Below are 18,989 nucleotides of genomic sequence, written 5' to 3'. Positions count from 1 at the left end.
CACATACACAGGCTGCAATGGCAGGCCTGATACTTGTTTAAAGTGCTATTTAAGTGGGTGCCACAATCAGTGCCGTGGGCCCACTACTAGCAATAATTTACAGGTAGTGCCACTTCACAGGTAGTGCCACTTTACTAGGGAGTTACAAGTAAATTAAATATGCCAATTAGGTGTAAGCCAAACCAACATGTTTTAGGGAGAGAGCACAAGCATTTTAGCACTGATTAGCACAGAGTACTAAGGCCAGCAAAAACAAAATCAGCAAAGCCAGGTGGTCTGAAGGCAACAAAAGCAGAGGATGCCAGGTCTAACAGTTACATACACAAAGGTTCAAGTTTTTTATATTAAACCTTAAATCCCTAAATGGCGGCCGTTTGTTTCTTTGGAATACACCCATTTTAATCATACCAATAGTGGCCATTCTTTATATATAAAACACCAAAACATTACAAACCATTCTAAAGCAATTAGCCACAGCAAGGCAAAAAATAGAGACTTTGGGGCTGATTTATTTATGAGTAAGAGAAGTAGTAATACAGGAATAGTCTTCCATGAACGTTTGCATAATTTCGTGAATTGACCCCAACATTTTCAGCTCCCTATCAGTAAAAGTGCAAAGAGGGCACAATCCTCCTGCAGCTGTTTGCAATGTTTTTGCTTGATGTATCTTATCTATCTGCTGGTGTTTAAGTCCACTGGCACAATAATACACAAAGCCTATCCATATGCATACTTGTCATAATTAGGGTGATACCCTGAAACACCAAAATGATTATTAGAATTCTCATAAAAATTCTAAGCACTGACAATATCTCATATCCACTTTGCAGACCATCATTTTTGTATCCACTTTGCCACTCTAGACATGGGCCAGCTAAATCCAAACTGGCTTGGTCCATTTCCAAAAGGAACCTTCCAGCCCAAGCTGCCAGGCCAAATTCTGTCTAGATGAGAAGGAAAGTGACCCCAGACAGGTTTTGACATTCTTGGCCTTCTCCATGAGGTGCAGTCTGCGTTCTGTAGCACAGAAATGGGTGGAATGTAGAGGTGGTGAGAGGTTTGTAGGGTTCATAAACAAATGATGTTTAGGGGTGTCCTTGTCACGATCTGCATGATGCTTCTCACCTTTGGATGAAGAATTTGACAGAGCACCTGGTCTTCTGCTGGTGCTGGAAGGACCAAGATAAGGGCAACCCTTTCTAGTAGCCACCGAGCTGCTTGACAGGAAATGCCTAAGCAGACCGTACCCTCCAGAAGGAGTCCCAGAGGAAAAGAAAACTAAAAATGTGGGAAAAACCTTTACACAGGAACTCCTAAAAAGAGAAAAAAATAAGAGCTAAAAAAGGAAAATATTGAAAAAAAATCAAAATCAGAACAACAGGAACTGGAGAAAAGCACGACGAACAGTAGCGAGGATCACCACCAATAGAAAGTGTTTGCAATTTAAAGAAGATCAGGACTGAGTGACTTATATGCTAGGAGACAGGAAGTGACAAAACAGGAAAAGAAAGCGATACCATCTTGGATTGGGAAAGGCCCATAGAAAAGAATAGGAAAAAAGGTAACAGTATAAAAGAAAAAAGCATGCTGGGAAAAAAGGAACAAAAAGAAGATAACATAGAGACCAGAAGAAAGAAAAAGGCATGGTGCCCCGAGAAAAGAAGAAAAGAAGGAAAAAATAAAAGAAGAAGAGTCCCCTATCACCAGGCAAGAAGAAATGTCAAGAAAACAGGCAAGGGTGACGTGACCGGGAGACCGAAATGTGCTTTCCGAAACGCGTCATCACAGAAGTGCAAAAACGCAGAGGATGGCGTTCCGATAATCGGATCCGCGGACTGGCCGCAGCTGGAAGAAGAGACTCTGTAGTTAAGTGCGGGGTCACAGTAGCCCCCCTTCCCGAGGCCCCAGGCTTATCAGGAAAACGAGAATAAAAAAGACGAACCAAACGGGGTGCATGGACTGCAGATGCATCATCCCACGAGCAAACACTGAGAGTATAACCCTTCCAGTGGATCAAAATCTGCAACCTGTTGCGAAGAAATCGAGAATCACAGATCTCTTGCACCTCACATTCAGGATGGCCATCCACAGAGAGGGGAGGAGGTCGTTGACAACGTCGGTTGTACGGATCAGGAACAAAAGGCTTTAACTGGGACACATGAAAAACAGGATGAACTCTCCAATTAGGAGGCAACTTAAGCCTAACAGCAATAGGATTCAACACTGGGATTATCCGAAAGGGGCCATAAAAACGAGGTTTGAATTTGTTTTGAGAGAAACTTGGGGGCAGAAATTTGGATGAAAGCCATACTTTGTGTCTTGGTTGATACAAAGGTGCCTCCTGATGTTGACGATCCGCCTTCTTATTCATTGCTTGTTTAGAGGCCAAAAGAGTGGAAAGGATTAGGCTCTGAATATAGCGGATTCGTCGTGCAAAGGAAGTGACTGCAGGAACGGACAAAGTTTTATGAGGAACAGTGAAAAAGTCTGTAGGATGGAATCCATAGGTGCAATAAAAAGGTGTTGCTCCAGTTGCGCTATGTACTGTATTGGTATAAGAAAATTCAGCAGGAGCAAGAAAGTCTGACCAGTTACTTTGAGTGGCATTACAGTAGCATTGTAGACACTGTTGAAGTTCTTGATTTACATGTTCAGTCTGACCATTGGTTTGTGGATGAAATCCTGATGTTAAGGACACATCGATGTTTAATAAAGCACAAAAGGCTATCCCCCGTGACACATATTGTGAATCTCTATCAGAAATAACCTCTTGTGGAAGGCCATGCAGGCGAAAAATATCTTGCATGAATATATGCCTCATTTCAGGGGCTGTGGGTAATTTCTTTGGGCTGTGAAATGCGCCATTCTGGTAAAGGAATCAACAGGTACCATGATGACTTGGTTACAAGAAGAAGACGGTAGGGAACATATGAAATCTGTAGAAAGGGTGCAACATGGAGCTAAAGGAATAGGTAAGGGCATCAATAAACCTGCTGGTTTGGTACTGGGTATTTTAGTTTGGGCGCATACTGGACATGCTGAGACATAGGTTTCAGTATCGTTTTTAAGGGAAGGCCACCAAAAAGAATGTTGAATTAGCTCCTGGGTCTTCTTGACTCCTGGATTCCCAGTTACAGGAGAATCATGACACATCTGTAGTGCCTCGGTTTGTACCTTTTTATTAGTTAAGAAAAGGGTGTTTTGATGATAAAAGTGATCTTGTTCCTTTCTTAAGAGAGGTGTCAATTTATTCCAGTCTTAAAGTGGCAGTAACTGGTATACAGATTTAACTCAGTCCAGAAAAGATTGAGTGACCCCGATGATTCAACTGGACTCAATGATGTATGGAGAGGAGGTATTGGTGCTTTCAGGATATCGATGGGATAATGCACCTGCCACTAACTTCTGGGACCCGGGTACGTAGGTTATCACAAAATCATATTGACTAAAAATGAAAGGCCATCTTGCTTGACGACTGTTACGACATTGGAAACTTCAGAGACATTGTGAATTATGATGATCAGTCCGGGCTTTAAAAGGTTCTCTAGTGCCCATTAAGAAATGTCTCCATTCTTTACATGCTACCTTGAGAGCAAGCAATTCTTGTTCTAATACTGAGTAATTGTGTTCTGCGTCTGTCAGTATGTGAGAGAGATAGAAGATGGGATGTTCCAATCCATCGTCATCTTGTCTTTGAAGAAGAACCGCCCCATGGCTCTCTCCGAGGCATCAGTCACTACAATTATTTCTCAGTAGTGTCAGGTTGTCACAAAATAGGTGCTTGAGTGAAAGACCTCGTTAGATTTTGGAAGGCCCGTTCTGTGCTATCGGCCCACACAAATCCCTTCTGTAGATTTTTTTAATGAATAGTCTGGGTGATATAACTTTGTTGATGGGCAAAGTCCTGAATAAATTGTCAATAGAAGTTCGAAAGCCCAAGGAAACACTGAGTTTCTTTTACAGAAGAGGGAGAGGGCTAGTCAAGGATTGATCTTACTTTGTCTGAGTCCGTGGCTATTCCCGTCTGATTGATGTAGAACCCTAGATACATTACTTCAGTCTTGTGGAATTCATACTTCTCACGTTTACAAAATATAACTGATTTTGTTTGAGTCTTTCCAGGACCTGCAATACATGTTCAGTTTGTTGTTCAGGGCTACGGGAATATATTAGGATAGCATCCAGATAGATCACCACACTTTGATTTAACAAGTCAGAAAATACAGAATCCATGAACCGTTGGAAAACAGAAGGTGAATTGGTTAAGCCAAAGGGCATGACTCGATATTCAAAGTGACCAAATGGAGTACGAAAGGCTGTCTTTCATTCATCTCCTTCCTTGATACACAAAAGATGATAGGCACCTTTTAGATCTAATTTAGTGAACATCTTAGCTCCTTGGATGGCGTCTAATATATTCCATATTAATAGTAAGGGATAACGATCTTTGATTGTTATCTTACTAAGCCCACGAAAATCCACACAGGGACGCAAATCTTTCGTCTTCTTAGGAACGAAGAAAAGAGAAGCCCCAGCAGGAGATGAAGAAGGAGCAATTAACCCATTCTTTAAGTTGTCATCTAAGTATTCTTTGAGTACCTTCTTTTCTTGGTCAGTCAAGGAATACATCCGACCAAATGGAACCACTTCGTCCAGAACCAATGGAATAGCGCAGTCATAGATACGATGAGGAGAGAAAATGGGGTTGCGAGGCTTCTGAAAGATGTCAGAGTATTCCTGATAACAATTAGGTACTCCCTGAATCGTATTAATAGAACTATCAGTATGCTTGGGAGAATGATGGAACCCTTTGGGAGACCAATACGAGTTGTTGGTATAGCAATTTTGTTGACAAAACTGAGATGTCAAGGATATTGTTCTCATTTCCCAATTGATGTATGGGTTGTGCTGGGTTAACCAAGGTATTCCTAGAAGCATTGTGTGGTTAGGCGAGGATATGAGATCAAAGGCAATATGTTTTTGGTGTCTCCCAAAATGCAGACAGAGAGTAGGAGTAGTCTCCACTACAGGCCCTGAGGATAAAGGGGAGCCATCTACAGTGTGTACTTGCTCTGACGTTTCTCTTGGCACACTTGGAATACCTTTATCCTTGGCCCAGGTCTCATCCAAATAGATACCACTGGCTCCACAGTCCACAAGAGCAAAGAGCTGTTCTTCCTGGCCTTCCTGGCCTTGTGAACATTGTAACGTAACCGATAAGATAAACAAGATGGACATATTTTCTCTGGAGGAACATATTGACGGTACTTCAGCTCCTCCCGTCCCCTTCCTCCTCACAGGGTGCAGGAGTTGGCGTTTCCCGAAGGTCTGAAGGGCAGACATGGCAACTATGAATCAGATGACCAGCCTTGCCACAATAAAGGCACAGACCCTTTCGTCTTCTATCCTCCTTTTCAGAATCGGACAGAGGACCACGGACAAGATCGATCTGCATGGGTTCTTCTGCAGTGGATGGAGATGCTTCAGCATGGACTTCATCAGATTGCCAGCTTATGGTACGTTGTGCTCCAGATTGATATGGTACTCGAGTTCTTCTTCTTTCCATCTTGCGTTCTCTTAATCTATATTCTATGTTCATTGCTTGGTCCATAAGTTCTTTCAAAAATTGAGTTGGAGTGGAGTGTACAAATTCATCCTTGATTTCTTCACGAAGTCCTCGACAGAACACGGTTACAAAGGTGCGTTCCACCCAAGTGCTCTCGGCTGCCAACTGTTTGAAACAAGTTATATATTGTAAGACGTCCTGATTGCCCTGCTGGATATCACATAAGGCCTCCTCCGCAGCTGCTTCCAACCCAGGTCGTTCAAACATCTGCTTGAAGAGTTTCAAAAAAGCAGGATAATCATTCAGGACATGATCTTCTGCAGAAACCAAGGAAGTCGCCTAAGCTAGTGCGGGGCCAGACAAGGCACTGATTATATAACCCACCTTGGCCTTATCAGAGGAACATTGTATCGGGCGAAAAGCAAAGAAGACAGTTAAGGCATCCAGAAATTCTTTCATCTTATGCGGATCCCCAGAATATTGAGGTGTCGAAGTGGTCACGGGTAATACATCCATAGACCAGGAAGACAAGATTTGTCTTAGTGCGGTATTCTCAGCCCGCAATTGCTGTAATTCTTGAGCTTGTTGTTGGATGGTCTGCAGCATGGCTTGTGCATTCTCTACGACGTCTTCCTGTCGTCCTTCCATGGTTGTTTCACAACGCAGATTCTTTTAGCGTTGCAATCTGTCACGATCTGCACAATGCTTCTCACTTTTGGATAAAGAATTTGACAGAGCAACTGGTCTTCCGCTGGTTTTGGAATGACCAAGATAAGAGTGACCCTTTCTAGTAGCCACAGTGCTGCTTGACAGGAAATACCTAAGCAGACCGTATCCTCCGGAAGGAGTCCCAGAGGAAAAAACACAAAAAATGTCAGCAAAATAAAAGCATCGAAAGTAATTGTTTGACAAAGTAAAAGATGTAAACATGAAATAATGTCTCCTGTTATAGAGCACTGAAATGAACGTCTGCAATGAAACTATTTCTGAAAGTAAGACTTCCAACCAATTAACATACACTTAAAAGCCAAAGATTTAAGTTTTTATTTTAACCAAAAAGACCTTATGTGAATTGGTTTCTATGAAAAGGTAAATTCCATTCATTCTGAACATTTCCATTAAACAGTTTAGATGAAATGGTTTCTCAGTAATGGTATTCCATGAAATCATTTTTCTATTAAATCACATAAAACCAATTGCCTGCAAGTGTCAACAGGCCACCTTATCTGTGATTGTTTTTAAATAAACATTATTCACAAAGCAGCCTCATTTCCTTGAAGGAAAAAGTCTGTTTTAAAAAAAAAATGTTTTTACATTTTCTGTGAGATTTGGCAGCGGACCTCTGGAATTCCGGTTGCAAGCTATTTATATATAAGGTACTGATTCACACTTTGGAAGGGATTTCCACAACACACCCCTTATAAAGTGACATAGCAAAGCATTAGGCAATTATTATTGTTTTGATATTTTTGTTTCTGTGCCAAAGTCGTCATTGAAAACTGATTAATTGTAAAGCATGTTTTGTATCTGCTTTACACTTTTACGAGAAAACTGCAAAATGTGGTTTCAATTTGTGACCAGTCCTTTTGGGTTGTATGACAGAACCATGAATGCCTGAACCACGCACGGCTTAACAATGCTGTCAGAACCACGACCACATCTTTATCAGACATGCCTTTGCCACGTATCCTCTTACAACGAATTATGTTGTGAAAACATGCTTAGTGAAGGTATAATTTCTAAACACATGCTTGGTGATGTCATACAACCCCCCCTATCATAAAAAACTACCCAACCCCCCACCCACCCTGAGGCCTAAAACTACCCCACCCCTAAAAACCTCAACCCCCAAAAACGAAGCCCAAGCTCTAAAACCCTAAACCCGCCCCAAGTCCTAAAATCCTTACCCTACAAAAAAAAAAACTACCTCAACCCCCCCCAAAACCCTGGCCCCACCCACTCTGAGGCCCGAAACCTTCCCCACACTAAAAACTACATTACCCCAGCACCCCAACCTGCCCTGAGCCCTAAAACATTCCCCCACCCCTAAAAACTAAATTACCCCAGCACCCCAACCTGCCCTGGGCCCTAAAACTGCCCTCCAAACTGCCTCTCCCCCACCACCCTCAGCCCTCCAACCCCACCCTGTTCTAAAAACTACCCTGGCCTTCCTCCACCCTGAGGCCTAACATTGACCCCCTGAAAAAAACAACCCGACCCCCTATAAATTCCTCTTCCTCTGAGCCAATTGACCCCACCCTGTCCTTAAAAATGCCCCCCCAACCCCTCAACCTGCCACAGCCCCAAACCTGGTCCCAGACCATTCCTACCTTGAGTCCTAAAACTTTCCCTACCCCAAATAACTAAATGAGCCTGACACCCCACACTCGATGATCCCCAAAACTGCCCCTTCCTCCAACCCTTAGTCCTACAACCTCACCCTGTCCTAAAAACTACCCCGCCTCCCCCACCCTGAGCCCTAACACCGACCCCCTGAAAATAAAACAATCCCGACCCCCTCACTCAAAACTGCCCCTTCCCCCTGAGCTCCCAAACCCCACCCTGTCCTTAAAAATACATCCCAACCCACCCCAGCCCCACTTACCCAGCCACTGCGTTCCTCTCCCCGCTTTTCCCCACTGTGTGCCTGACCCACGCATATGCATGGTGCCTTAACTACACATTTGCGTGTTTCAGATACATGCGTAGTTCAAGCAACCTTGGAAATGCTTGCGTGGTTATGCTACACGTGGCTCCGTCCCTGTAGTAAAGGCCATTCCCCATCTTTTTGCAACAAGTATCTCATTTATTTACTATATACTAATAACTCAGTTTGTAAAATTCTGAATTGGAGTGAGTTGCAGTCCAGCTACCTAATTAATATTCATTAGGTAGGCCGTGAATTGAGACTCACCCTGATTGGTGAAAATCAATGGAATGATGGCCTGCAAGGGTGAACAGACCACCTTGTATGTGACTGTTTCTAATTAAAGAAACATTTTTCATGAAGCAGCCTGATTTCCTTAATAGAAAAACATTTTTTTGTTCAATTTTCAGTGAGAGTTGTCAGTGATCCTCGGGAATTCTGGTTGCAAGTTATTGATATGTAATGTACTGATTCACAATGTGGGTGGGATTCCCACAACACACTCCTTCCAGATTGTGAATTAGTAACCATTTGGAAACTCATTTTAGAAGTTGGTAAAAGTTAACTGACTCCTAAAATGGGTTTCAAGCAAAGGAAATACATATTTTGTGTTTTCAAACACTCTGATTATGCATATTAGAGTGTTTGCAGCTGCAAAATTCATTAGTACATCTGGACCTATGTTCTGTAATGAATAACTCCTTGGGCTGTGATCAGTTAAATGTGGTTTGTATCCACATTTGCACATGTAAACAATTTGTGGTATTGCACCAGTCACTTTGCCAGGTATACCTATATTGTTAATATATTTGAATTTGTAAAACCAAGGGACTGATCGTGGGGTGTTCTGCAGTGATAAACGGAATTTATCAAACCTAATAAAATCCAGTAGCCCTTGGTTTGCAATTTATTAGGTGCGTCACAATTCCACCTATCATGAGTTTTGCCATGGAAAGGGGGCCTAGAACTCACATTTTGGTGTTTCCTTCACCCAGCTCTGCATATAGAAGTATTTATCGGGTATTTTCACCTACTAATTTCCAACAAGTTTGACCTGTTGAAATTTAATGGGGAGAGGAAACTAAATCACACTTTTTAATTAACGGCTGCGATAAACATCACAGCTATTATATTTGAGATCTCTAAGCAAATAGGTGTTTGCACAAGTATTGCTGTTTTCTGGGGCACTCATGATCAGACCTTATGTGTAAAAAGAAAAAAATCTGTACTGATACTGACATGTACATTTGACAAAATATGCCATTGAACACAAAAGGCCGCATTGTACTTTAAAAGCAATTAAAATAACATGTATTTTTTAAGTTCTAAGCAGATGAAAACATTTTTCACCTACATAAGTAATTGAAATTATAGAATTGATTTACAATGGATCTGTCATCAGACATAAACGAGAATATTGCCAGCACATCTGCCAAACTGTGTCTTCTGAACACCTGGTGAGCAGTATGGAAAGGACAAGATAATGAGCAGTGCTTTTGTGCTTTCAGCACAGGGAGAGCTTTCTTCCACAGACAAAAAACCTATATTCCTGTGAACATGACAAATCAACTGATTGCATTCTAATCTCTTTTTTCAGCACTGGTTAACAGAGTTGGAAATCTTTGCTATGATCTTCGCAGCTGCTGTTCATGATTATGAGCACACAGGAACCACCAATAACTTTCATATTCAGACAAGGTAAGTTTATCAAGAGCACCTGGGGCACGTATTCCTTTTTGATCCGAATGAGATTAGTTGCATATCATAGAGTTAGTGGGGGCTTGGAGTAGTCAAATTCAGAAGCATACAGTCACTTTTGTTATTTAAAAAAAATACTTTTTCCGGTGTCTATAATTAATATTTTGCTTATATTCCCCTTACTATTTGAGATCGAGAAGCAGTTATTCAGCCGCATAGAAAAAGGAAAGTAGATTCCACTTTATCTTTATGGTGGATGCTTCTGACCACTGATTTCCCATCCTGTGGCTCTCCATATAACTGGATCCAGTAACTCTTGCAATAATTTGTGCATGCCAGCTGGTGGCATTTTTGCCTTTCATCATTACTCCAAACTGACTTCTGACATAAAAATATAGAGCCACACCTGTGCACTTATCCCGATTCCTGTTTATCAGAAGTCTTCAACTCTGACCGGAGGTCCTCACTTAGATACTTTGGTTTTTACCAAAAATATTTTGGTTCAAATTCTTTTGACAGTCTGAAGGAGTATCACCTCCAAAAATGACAGACTCCAGACTGTGCTGCGTGTACCCAAAAAGATGCCTGTTACAAACACACAATGTTTGTCTATGCTGATTTGGCACCAAGCTTGACTCCAAGTCCAGTGACAAATGTTCACTGTTGAATCCCAGATTCACCATTGACCAGGAAGAAAACTTGTTGGCAAGCTCTAAAAGTAAAATTGACCACAATCTAGATCACACTGCCCGTCCTAGTACAAGGGACAAGACAAAAAAGACAAATAGAAAGAGTAAGCAAGGCTTATTAATATCCAGGTGCTCCCACTCTTGGGTGAGACCACACAGTCACCATTCCAGAAACCACATTCAAGCTTCACCTTCCTCTTTGGCCCTATGCTGGATATGAAGCTGATGCACTTTGAGTTTCCTGGGCCATTGTTGAGTGTGCATCAGGTTAATGCCTTTAATAAGGCCATGTTGCAGATCTTCAAATTCCTTGTGGCTCTCTCTGCATGTCTCCCTGCTCCATGGACGTTGCTAGTACCCCATAAAACCTTTTCCAGTGGGCCATTCCCTTGTGCTGGCTGACCCCAGACAAATTCAGCTGACTCCTCATGTCTCTGACCCGTGAGTGTAGCCCTATTCCTCGGGGCTTGCTAGTAGTTCCTCCATTGGTGCCATCTCTGGTGGCACTGATTCCTTAATTGGCTTTGTCTCTGGCCCTCATTTAGATCTATTCTCAGCTAGAAGTCATCCTATGACATTCTATAGCATAACCAAGGCACAAGCAATTGTGGAAGAACACTCCCTTATTGTTCCTTTACCTCAACAACACTTCAAGAAGGTGGAGTTTATTTTGAGTTTGATTCTGAAGCCATGTAAAATGACAAAGATGTTGATGATCAGATGAATAACTTGCTACATCCACATTGTACTGATGCTGGCTTATGTCTTGACTAGCAGTATGTCAGATTCTGTGCTTAATTTTCCTTTGGGGCCACCAACTGAAGAAAGTGCCCTTTTTCAGTTATAGTTAGATTGCCGCAGAAGTTTGGAAACTACTCTTTCCTACTGAGAAAACTAAAGGTAACTTTCCTATGGAACTTTTGCAGCCTAAACTTAATAGTTCAGAGCCTCTGTTGCCATTTAACAAGACTGGTTGTCACAATTATGACAGGTTTATCAAAACTAATTTCCATAAATTGTCCCATTGCTAAGCACCATAGACCAGCACCAGGTGACTCTAAGTTCTAGAAGCAACATCCCAGTCTGAAAAGCCCTGTGGTCCAGCATCTGCTTGCAAGCTGAACCCTACCTCCTTTTCTGCAAAGGGAGTGTACGACAGTTGATGTAATGGTAGGATAGCCAAAGGCAACTATTGCAAACTAGTGCAAACCTTTCAAAGTGGTAGAGGGAGATGCAGTTCCACAGGTTGAGAATTGAAGCAGCATCATCCTTCCTGCTTGCTCCAAGCAGTGCTTCTAAATCCCTTCAATTTGCACTTTACAAGACATCTGGGGCCAGCAGGTGTCTGAATACAATACCTAAAATTGTGGCTTTCTATCACTTCAGACCATTGGGTCCTCGAGATCGTCCAAGTCAGTTATGCTCTTCCCTTTCTGGACACTCCTTCTCACAGTCACCCTGTTTGCACTCAATCTACAGCAGACCACACCATAATCTTTTTCTTAAATGACTTTCCCACCAAGGGTGCTTTTGAGCATGTACCTGAAGCGGAGTGGGAAATGGACTGCTGCTTTTGTTACTTCCTAATCCCCAAGAAGAAATGGTCTTGAAACCGGTCTTAGACATCAAAGTACTGAACTTGTTCTTCAAGAAGGCAATATCCATGATGGTGGCCATTGCACAAGTTCTGCTAGCCTGGGACCACAAGGATTACATAGTGTCCCTGGATTTACAGAATGCCTACCATGTATCACTCCAGCAGTCTCGCAAGGTGTATGTATGATTTGTTTTGGATTCAGGTCAATTCCAGTTCAATAACCTGCCTTCCAGCCTTACATCAACCTCTCCAGTTTTTCTGAAGATTAGGCCAATGGTTATAGCGATCTTTGCTAATCGAGGATATGTGTATTCTTACACCACCCTCACTGGCTAATGAAGAATCAGATGTTCCCTATACTTTTACAAGAGCCCTCCATTATAGCATCTCCAAAAGATAATTGAAATATATTAAAGTACTCAAAGTACCTGTCAAAGACAAGTCCCTATTTGTAATAGAAACAATCATATAAAGAAACCTACAAATCATAGACAGTTCTATGATGTGATTATTTTGTACTCATTTGGGGAGTCACAACCCCCCTGACCAGGACTATCCAGGAAAAGCTATACAAATCGTTGATTACCATGTACACTTATGCCACCCTATCCTATAAACAATCCACAGAACTAAGTGCTGGGGACGTGCATTTTAACCACTTTTTCTGCACGTACTTTTAAATGTTATCACCCTCTTGAAACGTCTTTTAGGTCTTTTTCCTGTCCAGTTTTCACCAGTCTTCCACCACCGTAGCTGTGCATTTTCAGTGTAAATCACCTTTGGGATGTTTAGGAGTGTCTTTGAGTGTAAGGCTTTGTGGCGATTAACCACCTTGCCAATGTCTTCCTTTGCTCCCCCCACACACAACAGTCGTGATCCAGCTACTACTCATTAAGTTTTGATTGCAGAAAACCAGCATGGCTGCCGATTGTTCCCAGTTGTTGTAAGCAAAATTTCCAGTCAGGGAAATTTGCAAACCCTGCTTTCTGACTTAAATTCAAAATGTTGATCAAATAAGTGACAATTATGTTCACATAACAGTTCACAAATATAGACATTAGGTTAGTTCCTCGTTTTATCGTTCTTCTGTGTGGATAACTGAGTAATAATATAACTTTGCTAGCTCCTGTATTCTACTTCTCAGCACTAAACTCCAGAATTTGTACTAAAAACCCTCATAATGGGCTAACTACTACCTGGAGAGGTCTCTTAGCTGCTGCTTAGAAGACAATAAATACATAAAATGACGTACAAATGTGTGTCCATCTAGGTATGCTTTCTATGATTCAAGTAGAGAATTCCATTGAAGAACTATCGAGGAGGAAGTGTGTGAAAAACAGAATATAAGGCACTTTTTGCAAAGGGAATTTGAGTTATGAGAACATATCTATTTGCTCTACTTCTTTGAATATAACTTGCAGATTATAGTATTCTTCTACAATGTTCAGTTGTTTGCAAATTACGCAGAGAGTTGGCACCACTGTCGGAATACTTTTCAAGAAATGTCATATCAACTCTAACCTCACTGCATCCAAATGTCCCTAGACACAGTAGGTCATGCAGATGGCCTTGTAAAATGTACTTTTGTTTGCCTGTTTCATATGTCACTGCACAATGTTCCGGCTCAAATCAATCCAGCCATTCAGACAAGAAAGGCTCACTGTCAAATCCACCCCCCAAGCTAAAAATAAGAACTTTAGCACCCTCAACATATATACTTATCGTGTTAAATCAATAAAGCATTCAGGCGGTGCCTTGGAGACTTCTGAAATAAGTGCCTGTCAATCCCGTTCTCTATTGACCTGGTTTACACTTGACTAAAGTCACAGAAAAACATGCAGGAGAAAAGGGAGTGTGCTAGGTAGAAGCCTAAAAGCCAAAATGCGGGTGATGCAAATATGTTCTATTAAATTACAGGTCCGTTGTTGCATTTTGTTCATCTTTATGTTTGTTCAGAAAATTCACAAATCACTTTAATTATTCGACTCTCTTTTTTAAAACTGATGGGACACCAATGTAAGCGCAAATGTGCAGTTCTGTTTATGGATGGTCGCTGCCCTTCTTGGACCACGAAAGACCTCAGGGTCTAACTAAACAATTTCAAGGGTCCCAATAAACATTTTGGAAGATGTTGTTAGCGCATCGGTCCTTAATAATTATACTTACAAGGGGACGCTTATAGGTCGATGAACCTTTTGACTAGTTTAAGATGTTCTTACCATAGTTCCAGCACAGAAACAATACTCAATACACAATAATCAATAATCATTATTCAAATCAATAATCAATGGAATCAGTAATTTTCACACACCATGACTTTACAGCCATGAATAACCACACCTTTAATTAACGTTTAGGAAGTTTATTTCCCTCATATTAACAATACTAAAGTCATGTAGCTTAATCACCAAATCAAATCAAACACAATGATAATTGCTCATCAACAAGTCGCAAGAAACATGATCTAATAAAAGCTTGAATGAAAAGGCATTCTAAAGCATCCACACAAATCATTAGTAAAACCAATTTCAGCAAGACTACAATATCCATAGAGTTCAGCAAAATAGTCTGTCAACGATTAGTCTCTGCAATTCATCAGTCATCATGTGAATAGCCTCAACTAACCCAGATTAGCATCAGCAAGTGGAGGTTCATGCAAAATAATTCAGAACACAAATTTGGAAAACATCTACCTAAAGAAAACTATTAGGACAGCGCAGTTGGTACCTAGAAAAGAAAGGCATAAAAATGCAATTCTGTCTCATTGTCATATCTACCTATCCACTGTATGGGTCAGCAAGCAGAATCAGTCTTTATCCTCAGGTCATCAGTCGATCAGCAAAGCATCAGGCTCTCAGTCAGAGAGTACGAGCCCAATGACAGAATGTCAAATGTCTTCTAAGTCAATATCGCATCTCATAATGGGGTAAGATCAATCTCTCTGAGTTCTCCTCTGTCACGTTGTAATATCAAAGTCACATAAACTATCCCGTAATTTCCAATTGGTCAATTAATCGTACGTTATTACTCTGTCCAATGAATTTCATATACCAAATCTATGAATTCTAATATTTCACACTTCACATGTTGTTGATTGGTCCACTTTACAATGTTCTCATCATCCGGCTCGTCAGGTATCGAATTTGTTGCATCTTCATCTCCAGTCAGTTTCTTCATTGTTCGCGTCCTAGGAAAGAACCCTTTGCACATTTTATACACAATTTGTTACTTTATGAGAGACCTCATCTCCTGTCCGTCATTTCCCATACAAAGTTTCTGCTAAGCATTTTATTAAAACAATGAGCATTTCACAGTTAGTTCAGTCTGTCAGCACTTTTCATTAACCGCTAAGAAATATAGCTCCTGAATGAGGCCTGGCAAAACTAGGCCAAGACACTTGCTAAGTTAAGGCCTACAATTAATAAGAAAGAACATAATTCATAACCCTAATGTATGACATAATACTACATTAATCTAATACATTTTCAATATCTCGTAAGTATTAATCATAAACTAGTACATTTCGTGAATAATGGTGGCCATTCTTCAAAGTCACATTTTCAAACGTGCACATTATTTTTCGACGTTGTTAATTTTTCTACATAAGTCGTTATTCAAAATACGTAAACATTCATTATTAATTTCTAATGAAGACTTCTGCTTCAGCAGCATCATATATTGCGTTAGTGTTCGAAGCCACACAGGTGACAGCAATAGTGACTGAGAACACCAGCAGGAAACCTTGAACACTCAATTATGCTTCACATTTAAATTTGGATGGAGGCAAAGGAGAAATGTAAGTGGATGAATTAAGAAATGTTTTTATTAGATGTTGTCTTTTGTAGAAGGACAGTTTAATCCAATTTATATGTGCGAGCATATTGATGGTAATAGGAGCTTTGAAAGAATAGCTGTGACCGTGGGTCCTGATAGCCTGTTTCAATGTGTCTGTATTTGGGTTATATTGTCTGTGGCTCTGAAGGTCACATAAGGCAAAATGTTCGGGCTGAGTCTATGCAGGGCATGCAGTTTGTTCATCACTTATGGTCGGCCTCCAGCAGCACCTATCTATTGATGGGCTAGATAACATCTAGCACCACATGCATCATTGCACCGGAAGTAATACATGCCCTTGATAACCGCTAATGGAAGGGAATTGCATAAGGGCTGCACTGCACAGTACCTGTCGGACCACCCTTGTAGTAACCTTTTGAGCTTTTGGAGAAAGGCAAACAGACCATATATTGGAGCTACAGCTGAACTGCTGCTCACTGGGCTGGTTGCAGTAGTTTGCTATGAGTAATCGAGCAGAAATCAGACCTTTTGGGGTAACATGGAAGTTGATCAGGAAATATATGAGAGAGATCCTGTGGTGCTATTAGTAAGTTAATTTAGCATGCAGTGTGCTTTTCTGAGAATAAGGAAACATTATGGGCCTGATTTAGAGTTTGGCGGATAGGATATATTTCGGCACATGGGATATCTGTCACCATTGTGATGGAGTAACCCCTCTGCCAAACTCTAAATCAAGCCCTGTATTCTTTAGGGTTCAGAGGAAATCATCAGTTATTAGAGGACCATGCTTCCTGGGTTTTGGAGACAATTAGGGATTCTGTGCCAGAACCCCTTCAGAGACACTTACCTCTAGTCTGATCCTTGCTTTTCGGATGGGGGTTCAGGTGCTGGTCATACCTATTTACATTTTTATTTGGGTGACTTTGGACAACACACTGTCCTTTTTATTTGTGTTCTCAAGTGTGGCTGTCAATTCCAATTTTAACTTTAGTGCAAGCAACACTCTGGCCCTCATTACGACCCTGGCGTGGGTGATAAAGTGGTGGTAATACCGCCGACTGGCTGGCGGTAAGTACTGCCAAATTATGACCATGGCGGTGATATCTCCGATAGACAGCCAATGTACCACACCAACCGCCACGGCGGAAACAACAGCCACGACGACAGTAGCTGCCATCAGCCAGGCGGAAGTCAAAGTTCCACCCACCATATTAAGACCCAGCAAATTGCCACCTTTTCCGGGGCGGTACCAACGCCAACAAAAGCCTGGCAGAAACAGAGCACAGAACAACAGCCACGACGACAGTAGCTGCCATCAGCCAGGCGGAAGTCAAAGTTCCACCCACCATATTAAGACCCAGCAAATTGCCACCTTTTCCGGGGCGGTACCAACGCCAACAAAAGCCTGGCAGAAACAGAGCACAGAAGTGAAAGGACTCACCATTGGAGACACAGGGAAGAACCACGCTGCCAGGGAACCCGAACTGCAAGCCTTCCCGATGATCTTCTACGTTATGCTCCACGTGGAACACCAACGCCAACGAAGACGACGACGGTGAGTACAGCTGCCTAGCACTCAAGGGAGGGAGGGAGGAAAACGAGAGAGACACACACATGCACAACACACACCCGACACGCACCCACCATACACACAACCAGCTGCACTACAAAAACAATTTGACCCCAAAAATCGGCAGAATAATACTAGGAGAACAGGAATTGACGAAAGTGATTGTAATCAGTTCAACATCAAAATTAATAATCCGATTTGGCAGTGAAACAGATATGTACACATGTATAAAAAAGGGACACTGCCCAGTCCAAAGTTCAAAGGGCCCACATGGCCACAGGGCACAGTCGAAGGCCCAACTCGATTTCTGACCACATCCGGATAGAACACTGCAGGGGCATCAGTTTGCAAATAGGCAGGCACCTCAGGGGGCGGGGGGAGGGACCTCAGCGGATGCGGCAACAAGCCCACTGGTTCTGGAGGGGGCAACATGCCCATTGCTTTGTCCTGGGGAGTGCAAGGCCACAGTCTCTCGAGTGGGTGTCTTCCCTACTGCTTCTGGAGGTGGCAACATGCCCATTTCTTTGTCCTGGGAGTTCAAGGCCACAGTCTCTCGAGAGGGTGTCTTCCCCACTGGTTTTGGAGGGGGCAACAAGCCCATTGCGTTGTCCTGGGGAGTGCAAGGCCACAGTCTCTCAAGTGGGTGTCTTCCCCACTGCTTCTGGAGGGGGCAGCCAGCACAATAGCTCCTGGAGGGTGGACTACATGACGTCCACCAGTGGTGATGGCTGCATGGTGGTGGTGGTTGTGGGAGGATCTTGGGCAGCCCCTGCACTCAGCGATGGCTGCATGGTGGTGTTGTTTGGGGGAGGCTCCTGGGCAGCCCCTGCACTCACTAATGACTGCACATCCACAGCTGGCAATGGGGGCCCTGTGACAGCTGGTGGTGGTGACGGTGTTAGCCTGACAACTTCCACTGGTGTAGAGTCTCTTCTCCTCCTGTTCATGGTTCGGGGATCCCTTACCCTTCCTGGCAGGGGTGGATGGGCTCTTCCCCTCTCTGCCTGGTGGTGCGGGCTCCTTCCCCTTCCTCACAGCTGGTGCAGGCTCCTTCATCTTGCTCACAGCTGGTGCAGGCCGCTTCCCCTTCCTCACTGCTGGTTCAGGACTCTTCCCTTTCATCCCTGGTGGTGCTGGATCCTTCCCCTTCAGTGTCGTAGGTCTGGTATCATTACCAGCACAGGTAGGTGGTGTTACCACTGTCCCCGTGGACTGTTTGGCTGAAGTTCTGGGCTGTGTTCTTGGTACCCTGCCCATACGTGCAGGATGGGGAGGGGTAGGGAAGAGGTCAAGGTCGGCAAGGAAAAGCCTTTTAGGGATGTTGGGGCAGGAGGAGGGAGGAATAATGGGAGTGGAGGATGTGGGAGTGGTTATTGGAGGTGTATGTCTGCTGGATTTGGGTGCAGGTGCGTGGGCTCTATGCTGAT

General features: G+C 42.6%; 1 protein-coding gene across 11 annotated transcripts in view; it reads left to right on the top strand.

Moving 5' to 3' along the window:
• Positions 1-18,989, top strand: part of PDE1C (phosphodiesterase 1C) — a 1,966,671-nt gene that overhangs the window by 1,679,641 nt on the left and 268,041 nt on the right. For all 11 annotated transcript variants that reach the window (XM_069215191.1, XM_069215280.1, XM_069215225.1 and 8 more), the window contains one exon: positions 9,811-9,911. In XM_069215191.1, coding sequence (XP_069071292.1) covers positions 9,811-9,911 — 101 coding nt within the window. The remainder of the gene's footprint in view (positions 1-9,810; positions 9,912-18,989) is intronic.

Source organism: Pleurodeles waltl, chromosome 2_1 (genome assembly GCF_031143425.1).
Source record: "Pleurodeles waltl isolate 20211129_DDA chromosome 2_1, aPleWal1.hap1.20221129, whole genome shotgun sequence".
Taxonomy (NCBI): domain Eukaryota; kingdom Metazoa; phylum Chordata; class Amphibia; order Caudata; family Salamandridae; genus Pleurodeles; species Pleurodeles waltl.
This window is presented reverse-complemented; position numbering and strand designations above follow the sequence as displayed.